The sequence below is a fragment of the Cervus elaphus genome, chromosome 26 (assembly GCF_910594005.1).
Source record: "Cervus elaphus chromosome 26, mCerEla1.1, whole genome shotgun sequence".
In the NCBI taxonomy this organism is placed as follows: Eukaryota; Metazoa; Chordata; class Mammalia; order Artiodactyla; family Cervidae; genus Cervus; species Cervus elaphus.
In genome coordinates this window covers 23665330-23680083 of record NC_057840.1, presented here as the reverse complement: position 1 = coordinate 23680083, position 14754 = coordinate 23665330, and the positions used below count along the sequence as shown (strand labels likewise).

Genomic DNA, 14754 nt, shown 5'->3' with positions numbered 1-14754 from the left:
TATACTAACCCCTAGGAAAAAACATCCATTTGAAATTTGAAGAGTATATCTTCTTTACTTATAGGAGCAAGTTGATATCTTCCTAACTTTTACCTAATTTATCCTCTCAGTTTATAAAGGCATATGCCTTAAGGCCATCTATTTCTAATAAATGTCCAATAAAATGAAAAATAGAAATTCAGAATTATAGCACTATCTTTTGTAACTGCTATTATGGGGGTGATACTGAACTTCAACAAGTTTTGAAGGGGTTCAGAATCTGCCACTGTGGCCTAAAAGTTATTTTAAGCTGAAGGCATTTGAGTTCCTAAAATCTCTGCCTAAAAACAGAGCCTCTCAAAAGAACTCAATTGTAATAAATCCCCTTTCAAAAGCAACCTGAGAACCTTTTACCATCAGAAATAAGTCTCCACACCACACCTAAACACACTGTCACAAAATGATCATCACCCGTGTCTTCTTTTAGGGCCCACTGAACTCTTCAAAAATTCGTTTGTTTTCCTATAGGCACCCTTTCTCCCTCTCCCCTACTCTTACTAAGAAGCCACTCGCTTTCCTAGAAGAACCCTTCTCCCCTCCCCTTCTCTTATTAAGATAGTATATAAGCCACAAATTCTAACCACCCCTTTGAGTCACATTTTTGTCTGTGAGTAAATCTGTCTTTTCTCTTGCTACTCTGTCAGTTTAATTTGCAAGCCCCAAAATCGTGAACCTAAGAGGGGAGAAGAAAAGTTTTTACCTCCTTGACAATCAGTGAAGTATCAATACACTGCACTATATGTGTACATATGAAAACCATGCAAACATTCTTATTAATCTAAACAACGATATGATTAACATTTAACACTTCCTTTTTAGGAAAGTGTTCACTTTTCTTTAAACTTCCTCTTAATATCTTTCTTGTTTCTAACTTTTAGATTGCTTTCAAGTACTATCCTCCTAAGTATAATTTAGCAGAAATAATTTGTTTTTCTATCCACTTCTGATAAATCAGAACATACAATTAAGAATTAGAAATGCTACTTATTTTTTGCCAGTTTACAAAAACCTCTCAAGTACAACTGAGCTAAAGCATCCTGTTGATTAAATAAAGCAAGCTACTATTTCACCAACCACTGAGAAATAGAAGCTTTCTGAAACGCACAAACTTAAAAACAGTTATTTTGTATAAAATAATGACATCTCCCTCACCAGAGTTTATTGTTTTAAAACTGATTCAATGAAGATAAAAAATAAAAGGACAAATATAATTAGTCCAACCTAGCACAGAGATAGGCACTTTCTATCAAGATGTGAAAAATAAACCATAGCGACAGCCCCTCCATCCAGAGGAAGCCCTTCGGCTCATATGGTACCCAGCCCTCCCTTGGCGTCAGGTTCTCTGAAGTTCACCTCAATTAGCTAACCTCCCATGGCTAACAGAGCATCAGGATGCTGGTGCCTACAATTACGAGAGACTTTTCCTTGGGGCTGTCACACTTTCATCTTGCTCCGCAGAAAAGCAGTGTGTGCCGTGTGCCCACTACTTTACTAAAAAATCACAATCAATGGTCAGCGGCAGGCTGGACCACCAAACCATGATTAGCGGTAATAAAAGAAAGACTGCCGAAAGATACCCATGATGTTAAAATAAACAACAACTTTACAAGCTTGCCAACCTATGATTACTCCCCCTCGCAGGCTCAACCAATCATGTCTTTGCTTATAAACCTCAGGGATGGTTCTGTACTGGTGACAAAGCATCCAGAGTTGCCCGTCTGGACCCACTTCCTTTCCACCACCGAGCCTCACACCAGCCACGAGCGACTACAGCAGCAACCAGAACTCAAGGCTCTCGCCCTCCTCCCCCAGCCACCCCCGAAACACCCTTCCTCTGCTTTCAGAGCTAACTGCTTCTGTTCCTCCAAGACTCAGCTCAAAGGTCCCCTCTTGCAGGAAACAAATCCTTTCTTGTACTGGGCACCTATGAGCATCATCCCTGACGTGTACATGTCTCTCTCCCAGGTTCACCATGAGCCTGTGGGGGTGCAGATTCTGGTGTCTCCACGTACAATTCAATGTTACACTCCCAGTCATAGAAGACAGCGGGCACATAACAAGTGTTTAGTAAATGCATGAGTGCACAGATGAACAAAATAGTGAATGAACAAACAAATAAACACAGGAGCTAATGAATGAACTTTCAAGCTGCTGCCTGGAGAGAGGAAAGGGTCTTTTAACTCTTAATAATACTAAGCCCCAGCTGACCCCCAAAGAACACCCGGAGCACCTCACCTCCTCTGAATTACTCTTCACTTTCATGTGTTCGGAGAAGAAAATGGCAATCCACTCCAGTATTCTTGCCTGGAGAATCCCATGGACTGAGGAACCTGGCAGTCTACAGTCCATGGGGTCGTAAAAGTCAGACACACACACACAAAAAAGTCAGACACGATTTAGCAACTAAACCACCACCTATACTGAAGAAGTCCCTAGAGAAGGAAATGGCAACCCACTCCAGTATTCTTGCCTGGAGAATCCCATGGACGGAGGAGCCTGGTGGACTACAGTCCACAGGGTCGCAAAGAGTCGGACATGACTGAGTAACTAACTTAACTTTATGTGTTCAGTTCATTTGCCCATGTCCTCAGACACAAGGCCCAGCTTTAATCCAATACGTGACCACCTCACAAGTTCCTGCTCCTCATTCCATAGCTGCCTTTGTGTAGCACATGCAATAACCTACTCTCATTCATTTCCATAAAGACTCCCAACTAAGCCATAAGCCCCCAGGGCCTGATTCTTTTGTCCTTGTAATCCCAGAGCCTAACACAGTGCCTGACAAATAGCAGGCGCTCAATACATATTAGATGGATCAACGAATGAATGAAGAAAGGAAGAGGAAACCGTTTTCACAGTGTGCTTTTTACTTTTTTCTTTTGGCTAAATCCTCTGATTTTTCCAGGTAAGCTACAGAAAAAGAGAGGTGATGAGGGAAAAATAGAAAATCGTGTATAGTCAAATCAATGCCTGAATAAAAATCTGTATGATACCACAGTCTTTTTATACATTAAGAAATCAGCTTATTGTCTCTCAGTGTCTGTTCTCAACAGAATAGTTTAACAAGTTTTGTAACTGGATAAGGCTGAACAAATCACAAAACTTATAAAAGACATTGTTAATAGTGTTCATATCTGCCAGGCCCTATGCCAAGATCTTTCACATATACCGTTTTTCTTAATCTGCAAAAACACTCCAAAGGGTTGTGTTCAAACAGTGGAGGCTGAGAGAGGTTAGGTCACTTTGCCCTTAAGTTGTGGCACCTTGGGTTACACCCAGGTCTGTTCAAACACCACGTTTTGACTAAAACTCACAAAAAAATTCTACGGCTTATTTTTTTAAGACTAGAATAACAGTGCAGAAAGAATTTCAAAAGCTTATGCTTGCATCCTCACTAATGATTGTGCATGCATGTTCAATCCCTGAGTCGTGTCTGACTCTTTGTGATCCCAGGGACTATCACCAGTTACTAAGACACCATTTACCATTATTAGGTATTTTGTTGAATCCTTGTTAGCCACCAGGTCACTAAAAAGCACAGGAGAAATAAATGCAGCCTTGGAAAATACCCCTAAGTATGGCAGCATCTGCCCCAGGCTCTGAATCCAAACAGGGCCTCCCTATTGCTGATACATTTGGGGAGTACCAGCAATTCTCCAGCACACCTTTAAAACAGTAAGAACTAGAAACTGAAGAGGCCGGGGGGAAAGGGCACTCTGACCACAGTGAAGTTAAAATGGTACAACCTTTCCATAGGGCAATCTGCAGGCATGTGTTAAAAGTCATAACAAAGGGCATATTCTTGGACATAGCAAGTCTACGGGTAATAGTTTATCCTAAAGAAGTAACTGAATAATGCTTAGAGATGTACAAGTAAGAACTTAAAGATCAAACAAGAGCAGAATGATCAGTTTATCCAAGATGCAGACACACAATGGTATACTACGCAATCATTAAAAACAGTGATGTACCTGTACTTACTACTCTGCTGAAATGTCCACAGAAGCTCTACAGCTAACAGTTGTCACCCACCTCCCAGATCATTCTCCCTTCCTGGGGGCACCCCATGTCCAGTGACCAGCCAATGTGTATGTGGGGGTGGGGGGTAGTTAAGGTCCCACCCACACGCCTCAAGGTAAGATAACTCAGGAGGGCCACCCCACTCCAGACCTCCCTCACATCACAGCTCAGCTCCTCCCTCTGCTCAGTCTTGCTTCCCTCACTCCCTGACCAGTAACAATGCAAAGAGCACATCCAGTAAAGAGCTGGCAGGTAAACCTTTGTCTCAAAGACTATTTCCAGAATCTAAGATGAGTGGCTAACCCTTAGTAGGCTTGTATCATGTAAGTCAGCCACTATATATATATATATATAAAAATGTATAATATTATATATTGCTGTTGTTGTTCAGTTGCTAAGTCATGTCTGACTATTTGGACCCTATGGACTTCAGCACGTCAGGTTCCTCCGTCCTCCACTATCTCCTGGAGTTTGCTCAAATTCATGTCCACTGAGTCAGTGATGCTACCTAACCAGCTCATCCTCTGTCATCCTCTTCTTCTCCTGCCTTCATCTTTCCCAGCATCAGGGTCTTTTCCAATGAGTCGGCTCTTCGTATCAGGTGGCCAAAGTACTGGAGCTTAAGCATCAGCTTAATATTATGTATAGTATTATATACATTATAATAAATGCAAGATCAATCACGGGGTAAACAAACCCAATCTACTACAAAGAATAATGAATGAATGGTTGAATGAATGAAGGCAAACTCAGCAACCCAGAGGTTCTGGCGGTAGTCAGGAATGAATGGAATGGTGAACCACGGTCATCCATAAAACAGAAACTTATAAAAAGGATTTGAGATTCAGGCCCAATAAAAAGTAGATTCTATGACCAAGAGTTCATATATTTTTAGGCCTCAAGCAAAACCCAGTGGCCTTATAGAACCAGAATTCCAGAGTGAAACTATACATGGGTATAATCTACTGCATGATTACTAGAACCTAAAAATAATCACTGGCAAATCTTGTCCATCTACAATCAAAATGTTGCAATATGTGCAGGCAGATGTTTACTATGTAGAAAGAGGACTGTGCTTCCTCATCTTTTACTCCAATCCCCACAAAAACTTCATAAACCAGTATCTGAAAATGTACTAATTAATTTCTTCTTAGGGGTACAAAGTCCTTACAATTAATATTCAACTTAACCAGGAAGCCTAGCTTCAAGTAGTTTAACTTCAGCTATAACCCAGCCATGGCTTCCTCAAGGTTTCCCTAACCACCAAATCTTTTTTATAGAATCAGTAGTTATAAATAACTACTGACTAACAGTGAAAAACTAAGAACAATATTACCCTGCCCTGGTGTCCACACTGCCCAGGAAGCACAAGACATAAAACCATCCTATGAACTCCAAACAACTACAAATAAGTACTATTAACTTTAGGTGAAGTCATATAGTTTGAATGCTTGCAGATGTAGGTCACAACGGACTTGAACAGTGAGAGCAAATCATTTAAAAGTTTAATAATGTAAATGTACTACACTCTTGAAATAACTGATGTGTAATATTCATAATCACAAAATCTAATGTCACAGCTAAATAAAAAAATTGACTTAGAAATACTATGAGTTCAATTAATGTCATCCTGAAATTTAAAACTCAGTGGGTTTTATCAGTTGATTGAGAGGTTGCAAGTATCAGTTGCCCCTTCCTTTAAAAATTCACCAATGCCACCTCTCCCACATCCACATTAAAAAACACATCTTTAAATGGAAAAAAAAAAAAGAACAAAAAAGCATTTATAATTTCCTTATTTACCAATTTTGCACACAGGAGACCTCAGCACCCATGTGCAATTATCATCAACGGCAGTGAAAGATTCTTCACATTAAGGTGGATCACTCACTGAGACTTCACACCATGTCAGAATCAAGAATTTGGCATCATAAAATTCAACTCACTGGGGACTCCTTGGTGGTTCAGTGGCTAAGACTCCACCCATGCTCCCAGTGCAGGGGGCCCAGATTCAATCCCTGGCCAGGGAACTAGATCCCACATGCTGCAACTAAAGATCCTGCACGCCCAACTGAGACATGAAACAGCCAAATATACAAATAAACAAACATTAAAAACAAAAAAAAATTGCAATTCACTGCTCTAACATAAGTTTGTACCTTCTCTAAGTGTGATTATTACAATGTTTGGCCCCTTTCTTCCTTTTCTCCCCCATTCATGTAATAAAACAAGCTCCAAATCACAAATACATACCTTCACATGGATACACACAGAACTGCTAAATATACCTGAGACTGCCACTTCAGTGGAGAGCAGTAACCGGGCACCATAACCACAGCCTAAGGAAAACATGCCCTCACACCGCCTTTAGGAGGGAGGTCTTCTCTTTTGAAGAAAGAAAAGGGAACAGTCAACCTGAAACTTTCAAGCAGATGCAGGGTAAACCCTCCGAGCCACCCCAGGAAGGCAAGCTCTGGTGAGGACCAGGGGTCCTTCCTTGACTGCCACCTGTCCTTTAATACTTAACACAGTACTTGTAACATGGTCAATGCTCAGTATCTTTCGAATGAGTGAATGACAGCTGTCATCCACTGATCACTTACTTTCCTTGACAAACCTGACCAAGCTGGCTACAAATGTAACCAGCCTCTAAAACAACAAGTCCTGGGGACCTGGTAGAGAAGGGACACTCTGAGCTTCATGATAACTTCCTGAGGGAGCCGATACAATCAGTATAATTCTTTTTCCCGATTTTACAAGGTAGGAAATTGAGGCTCAGAACAGCTGTCCTTCCCAAGATGACAAAACTGAATGGCTGAGCAAGGAGTCTCTTCTTTCTCCTCTGCCACATCAATACCAAGATGAAGTTTAGTACAAAAAAAAGGGGGGGGGGTCCATTAAAGTGACTCAGAAGGTAAAGAAGGCGGAGACCCAGGTTTGATCCCTGGGTCAGGAAGATCCTCTGGAGAAGGGATCGGCAACCCACTCAATATTCTTGCCTGGAGAATTTCACAGAGGAGCCTGGCAGGCTACAGTCCATGGAGCGGCAAAGAGTTGGACACCGATGAGCAACTACACGATTTTTCACGGGGGGGAAAAAAAAAAGAACACGCCAAAGACAGTCTGGCCAAAATTTGACTTTTCAAACATTCACAAGTGGGATGTTTGTTCCTGGGGGGCGGGGGGGGGGGGGGGAACTTCCTATTTCAAAATTGCACAGATATAGCCAATGGGGCCTAAGGTTCTGTTTCTAATAGGCTAATCTTCAGCCTCCTCTGCTCTGATCACCGTGGGGGTTCTTCTAAGAGCAGTTCACTTGTTTAAAAGTAAGTGATCTACATAAAGAAGGGCTTTGGAAGCTGAAACCTACAAGTTAAAAGTCAGATATTAAGAACCCAATCTCTCTTCATCAAAATATACCTATATTCCCCGCCCTGAAAACCTGCTTGACCAGAGGAATTCAAAGAACTGCCCAAGTCCGAAAAAGTGTTTGCCCAGTACCCTATAAGACTGTGTCTCTGAAGTGACAACGGCAATCCTGTGGCATCTTCACTATTCCTTAAATGCTCCCTCAAAAGGTGGATTCAGATTATTAAGCTTCCTCCTAAAATGTGAAGTCGAATTAAATAATGATTTTTTTTTTTTTTAAACTCCGGGCTGAGAACGGAAGTCAAGTTCAGAGTCTCTTCCTTCCTCAAGCGAACAGAATTAAAGAGCACACCCCCGCCCCCTCACCCCAGCGACACACACACACACACACCCTACAGTAAAAATGTCTCGGGGCCTCTTCACCTGTGGCAATCGACACAGCAAGCCCCGGTCGGCCGGGATGTGAGGCTCCCCTTCACTCAGGGGAGGGGAAGGCGGGTGGGTGAGGGGAGCACGGGGGAGAAGGAACTGGTGCCTAAGTTTTCAATCGGACCATTCTTCTCAACTTGAGCAGCTCTTTCTTTCCTTCCTTCCTTCCTCCCCCCTGGTCTGAAGCACACACTCGGCTTTGCCAGCGCGGGGACAACGGGCAGGGCCCGAGGGGAGCGCCGCCCCGACCCGGGACCCGAAAGCCCCTCAGAGTTTGGGGCGCAGGCTGCCCGGGGCGCGCGACCGGAGAGCCGCGCGGACAGAGCCGGGGCCGCAGATCGATCGCCGCCGCCGTGCGTGGGGACCGGGAAGGGGCAGCCGCGGAGGGGCGGAGGGGCGGGGTGAGCACTTCCTGACTCTCGCATTGTCCACGCATCGCCCGCGCCACCCTGGGCCCCGCCGCCGCCGCGCCGTCCCCGTCGGTGAGGAAGTTGGCGCTCGCCCGACCGGACCCGACTTACCGTTCTTGGCGTCGCCCGCGGCTGCAGCCCCCGCGGCGGCCGCGGCGTTGGCGGCGCCCGGCCCCGCGCCTCCCGCGCCCGCCGCGCCCCCGGTGCCGGGTGCGCCCGCCGCCGCCGCTCCGCAGCCGGCCGCCGCCGCCAGGGCCCCCCCGGCCGCCGCGCCCGCCGCGCCCGCCACTGCCAGGGCCCCGGCTCCATTTTCCTGCTCGTCCCCGCTGCTGTTGGCGCGCTTGTTTTTGCGGCCGCCTTTACTGTTTTTGGGGTTGGGCATCTCGCGAGCGTCCAGGTGCCCCGCGTCGGTGAAGGCGGCTCCCAGCGGCGCGACGCCGGGTCCGGGAGGCCGAGAACGGAGGGCGCGGGCCGGCGGCTCCGCTGGCGCCCGTCTAGCCGCGCGGCCCGCGCCGCGCCATCCCGGCTGCCGCGCCCTCCCCGGCTTCCTGGAGCCGGCGCGCGGTCACCCGAGGCTCGCAGCCGCGCGGGCGCCGCGGGCTCGGGGCGCGAGCAAGACGCTCTCCAGCCAGAGGGAAAAGGCGGGTCTCGGGCTTGTTTTGATTCGGCTTCGCTGACACGCTCTGGCCCCGCCCCCTCCCGTGACGACACTGGGGATTCGGCCTGGCCGCACCCACCAGGTGACCTCATGGTGGCCTGGCCCGCCCGCGTGACGTCACGCCCCGCGCTGAGCCGGCAGCCTTGGAGTGACGTCATCGGGGCGCCCGCACTCCGGGTCTCCGGCTGCACCTGGGCGCCTGCGGACCTGCCTTCCTGAAGTGGCCCTGAATGCCAATCCAGTGGCATCTGGAGCTAGTCGGGGGCCTTCTGACCTTCATGTAATCGAGGCTTAGAACAATATGATCGGGGAAAAATAGGGGGTTGACCAGAACAGAATTGGAAAACAGTGGGTTTCTAATTAATCATCCATCAAAAGGCTCTGCCATTCAGAAACAATTGTAGATTCACTAATTAAAGAAATCGAGTCAAGTTCCTAGACAATGAGAAAGGACAGAAGAGTCCGTGAACGGAAGGCCGTCACAGTCTAGCGGTGAAACCGCTGGTTCAAACAGAACACACCATCCAGGGATGATACTCAACGTCTCCTGGGTCGGAGAAGCAGGCCCTGCCTGGAGGGGAAACCCAATCCCCGTGGCCTGAGTTGTCCTGAAAGACCGGCGGCCACTGTTGTGAGCAGGTGGAGAGCAGAGGGCGACCCCAGTGATAAGGCAGTGACTTGAGTCGCAGGGGACCCCAGGAGCAGTTTCACGTGGCCTCTTTTTCTGCAACTCTTTTTCTGCTTTTTTGAAGACCAGCTCCTTCCCACCCTTCAGGTCTCAGCTCAAACGTATCACTTCCTTCAAAATGATAGAACTGACACCCTTCCCTAAAAGGGCTATCAGAAGTACCACCTCATCCATCTCTAATTATGTTGTCAATGTATATATGTTTACTTATTACCTGTCTATCTGCTTCTCAAATGAAAGCTCAACATGTAGGAGATTTTATCTGTCTTGGGCACCTCAGCAAGACACCTGGCATGTATTTGTTGAATGTATACGTTAAGTTCTTTTCCCATGAACTGTGGAGGGAAAACTATGATAACTGACAATTGACAGTTCTCCCTTCCTATACAGTGTGATCTTTTTTTAATTAACCCAGCTCTCCAGTAAAGAATCTTGGAACTCTGCTCAATGTTATGTGGCAATCTGGATGGGAGGGGAGTACTGGGGAGAATGGATTTATCTATATGTATGGTTGAGTCCCTTTGCTGTCCACCTGAAACTACCACAACATTTTTAATTGGCTATACTCTAATACAAAATAAAAAGGGTTTAGTTTTTTTTAACTTTTTAAAAAATCTTTAGTTGTGTTCTGAAACATAAAGAGGTAGACAGGGAAGTACTTGCCCTGTGTTCACGTAATGGGGAGAATGCCTGGGAATATTGGGCATTCATAACAGAGCCAGGAGCTGGAAGAGAGCACACTCAAGAGCAATTGCAGGTTGGACTTTTCAGTAGGAAAGTGATGCATCTTTTAATTCCCTAATTTTGCCAGAGGAGAGAGAGTTGATTTCCTTTGCATAAGGAAATCAACCCTGAATATTCATTGGAAGGACTGATGCTGAGGTGAAGTTCCAATATTTTGGCCACCTAATCTTTCATCAAGAGGCTCTTTAGTTCTTCTTCACTTTCTGCCATAAGGGTGGTGTCATCTGCATATCTGAGGAAATATCAATAAAGAGGAGAGTGAAAAAGTTGGCTTAAAGGTCAACATTCAGAAAACTAAGATCATGGCATCTAGTCCCATCACTTCATGGCAAATAGATGGGGAAACAGTGGAAACAGTGGCTGACTTTATTTTTTAGGGCTCCAAAATCACTGCAGATGGTGATTGCAGCCATGAAATTAAAAGACGCTTACTCCTTGGAAGCAAAGTTATGACCAACCTAGACAGCATATCAAAAAAGCAGAAACATTACTTTGTCAACAAAGGTCCGTCTAGTCAAGGCTGTGGTTTTTCCAGTGGTCATGTATGGGTGTGAGAGTTGACTATAAAGAAAGCTGAGCGCAGAAGAATTGATACTTTTGAACTGTGGTGTTGGAGAAGACTCTTGGACTTGGAGAGTCCCTTGGCCTGCAAGGAGATCCAACCAGTCTATCCTACAGGAGATCAGTCCTGTGTGTTCATTGGAAGGACTGATGTTGAAGCTAAAACTGCAATACTTTGGCCACCTGATGCAAAGAGCTGACTCATTGGAAAAGACCCTGATGCTGGGAGGGATTGAGGGCAGGAGGAGAAGGGGACAACAGAGGATGAGATGGTTGGGTGGCATCACCAACTCAACGGACATGGGTTTGGGTGGACTCCGGGAGTTGGTGGTGGACAGGGAGGCCTGGCGTCCTGTGGTTCATGGGGTCGCAAAGAGTCGGACACGACTGAGCAACTGAACTGAACTGAACTGAATTTGAAGAGCCGACTCATTGGAAAAGACTGGGAAAGATTGAGGGCAGGAGGAGAGGCGGGTGACAGAGGATGAGATAGTTGGATGGCATCACCGACTCAATGGACACGAGTTTGAGGAAATTCTGAAAAACAATGAAGGACAGGGAAGTGTGGCATGCTGCAGTCCATGGGGTGGCAAAGAGTCAGACACCACTTAGCAACTGAACAACAACAAGAGTTTTCATGTCTCTGTCTCCCTCACCCCAACTCCCCTAAGCAGTCAGAGAGGCAGGATTGTCTATCTTTCTAACTCGGCAGAGTCTAGCGTGAAGCCTGACCCGCAGTTAGTGTTCGATAAAATTTTTTAGAATGGATGATGCCTAAAGCATTCTTCTTCCGGCTACATTCTTCTGAACCTTTCAGTCTCAGCTACATCATCAGTTCTCTGGGATCCCAATGTACTCCCACAAGAGCTTGCCCACAGTATGGAAATTGCTTGTTTACTTGTCTCTTGCCTGGGCCCCCCATCCAGACACTAAGCTGTGTGATGGCAGAAGTTATCTCTCTGAGGTGTCACTGTATCCCATGGTGCCTAACACAGTGCATCGTACACAGTAGGTATTTAGTAAGTGCATGACAAATACATGAGTAAGTAAATGGACAAATGCTTTGAAGGTAGATGCGGCAGGATTTGGTGGCCATTTGAATGTGAGGGATGAAGGAGAGAGGTAAGAAATTTTGCAAATTGAGAGGAGGATGGTAGTTAATGAAATGAAGACTTCAAGGGGAGGCTATTGGAGCTGTGGAGGAAGATAGTAGTTCATGTGGGCCATTACACGTAATTTCATTACTGATATCCCTCCCTAGAGGTGGCTGAGAGATCTCAAAATATTTTTGGTGACTTCGGCTTTGACCTTTTTGTCTCTTTAAGGCTTTTGGGGTTTTTATTTTTAAGTGGTGAGGATAAAGATGGTTTAAAGTCCAGGGAAATTGAGACCATTACTTTTTTGAATAAGCACATTGCTGTCATGCCATATTGGATCAGAGTAATCATGCATGTACCCTGCAGACAGACATTCACACCAGCTGCCTCCCACCTCTACATAACTGAGACTTCAGAATTGGAAACTTTCCCACAAAAATATCATAATTGGCTGAAAGAACACAGACACCCAGCCAGTTGCTGTTCTTGTTCATTGTGTGAGCCACCTCCTTCTCATTCAAACTGAAACAAAATGAAAGGGAGGAAGGAGAAGCTGGGCCACTTCTTTCATGCTCAACCTTGCTAGCCTATTTTTAGCCTTAGTCAAATTTGACACACAGGCGATAGTTCCGATTTTATTGCAACAACAACAACGAAAAAGTGCTAAAATCAAAATGTTAAAAATAAAACCTAGGTAGGATTAAAGGATTCCATTTTTTACTTCCATACAACATGTGGAATTTTACAGAACTCTTACTGTCCCAGCCCTATTATCTTTCCCTTTTCCCCACCATTTCTGAAGGTGGGAAGAAGAGAGGGAGGGACGGAACAAAGGAGGGAGGGAGGAAAGGAAGGAAAGACAGAACCAGGCTAAAAAGCACAAGATGGCAGAGGTGATACAAAGCCCTGTCCTCAGATACTTCCAGAGGAAACATGAAGAGCTCTAAGAAACCAAGGAAGCTACTGTGTTCTGCACATCCGGCTTCTTTTCCTTTAATTTCCCTGATCAACTCATGTACTCTGAAATAAACTTCAAAAAATTGTACCTCTACCTAAGGTTTCCTTCCCCCAAACTTCATCACCCACTCCATCACTCAGGTCTTTGCACAATTAAATAAAACACAGCAACAAACCAAGGTCACTAAGCTAAACAATTTACACCCTTGAGAAAAGGGGCAACAAGCTAATCTTCAGGGCTGGATGAGAATAAGTGGTCATTGTTTCAATGTGGCTGTTCTGTTTGGCTTCTTGTTTGAAATTTGTGCTTGTCTTCTGAACTCTCAGGCTTCCCTGTGACTCAGATGGTAAAGAATTTGCCTGCAATGCAGGAGACCTGGGTTCAATCCCTGGGTTGAGAAGATCCCCTGGAGAAGGAAACAGCTACCCACTCCAGTATTCTGGCCTGGAAAATTCCATGGACAGAGGAGCCTAGCAGGCTGTCTCCAGGGTCGCAAAGAGTCAGACATGACTGAGCAACTTTCACTTTCACTTTCTGAACTCTCAGAGTGAACTGATTCGTTTGGGCCAGAGTTAGCCTGATCTGCTAATATCACTTCAAGTAAAGATACCTTGAACCATGTATATTATCTCTTTGCACCAGTGTTTTCCTCTGGAAATAGCTTCTCCTTTACCCTGGTTGGATACTAAGACCCCGCATGCCATGTGATCAGGAATAAGAATGCAGCATCCAAAGGGAGAGAGAAAGCCTTAGAGACTCTGGTGGTTTGTCAGGTTGAACTGGAACACAGTCAGATTACAATGGGCCCAGTGTAGCAGTGGACACGCCGCTGGTTAGACTCCAGACTTTGATAACTGGTAAGAAAACTAGAACTCCCTCCGTCTCTCCTTTTCTTGCTTCCTTTTCCCCCAGTAGTACTGAATAACTATACTACATGATTTTTCTTTTTGTTCGTATGTGATATGTCAATGTTTATTTACTTTGTTTACTGTCTTTCGTCACTAGATTTCAAGAGGGTGAGGATTTCTTCATGGAATCCTCAGTGCCTGAAACAGTGCTAAGCAGACAGTAAGTATTCGATACAGATCTGTGGGTTAAAACAATGTATAGAAGAACACCTAAAAGGAACAGTCCAAACCTGAGTTCACGGTGAGGGGGGTGGGAAGGGGAAGAACCTCCTATAACCACATGAGGGGCTTCCCTGGTGGCTGAGTGGTAAAGAATCTGCCTGCCAGTGCAGGAGACATGGTTCAGCCTGATCTGGAAAGATCCCACGTGCTGCAGAGCAGATAAGCCCATGAGCCACAACTATTTGAGCTTGTGCTCTAGAGGCCGGGAGCCTCAACGACTGAAGCCCACCCGCTCTGAGCTCCACAGCAAGAGAAGTCACCACAGACAGAAGACCATGCGCCGCCAAGAACAGCAGCCCCTGCTCACAGCAACTACAGAAAAGCCCACGTGGCAACAAAGACCCAGCACAGCCACAAATAAATAAATAAAGCAGATTACTGTGTTCCTGGTGGCCCTAACATCCTTCCCCCGAAACTAGCGTAATAGTTAAACCAAAGGGTGATCTCTTGGAGGCTAGTTTTGTATAACAAGGAGCCCTATGACAACCATATCTTCTTCAGCAATTGCAGTGACCACACTATTACCACTTTCTACACCCTCTGTCTCCTCCTGAACTGGCACAGAAAATGTCAAGACTCTTCTCACCTAGATTTCATCTTCAAGATCCTGTTTGTTTCTCCCCAACTAAATCAGGACTTTTCTACACCGCC

General features: G+C 45.6%; 1 protein-coding gene across 1 annotated transcript in view; it reads right to left on the bottom strand.

The window, feature by feature from the left end:
- The window catches only part of HECA (hdc homolog, cell cycle regulator), a 43943-nt gene extending 35156 nt beyond the window's left edge, over positions 1 to 8787 (bottom strand). The window contains exon 1 of the mRNA XM_043888077.1: positions 8379 to 8787. Coding sequence (XP_043744012.1) covers positions 8379 to 8649 — 271 coding nt within the window. The 5' untranslated portion in view covers positions 8650 to 8787. The remainder of the gene's footprint in view (positions 1 to 8378) is intronic.
- Positions 8788 to 14754: the final 5967 nt, after the last annotated feature.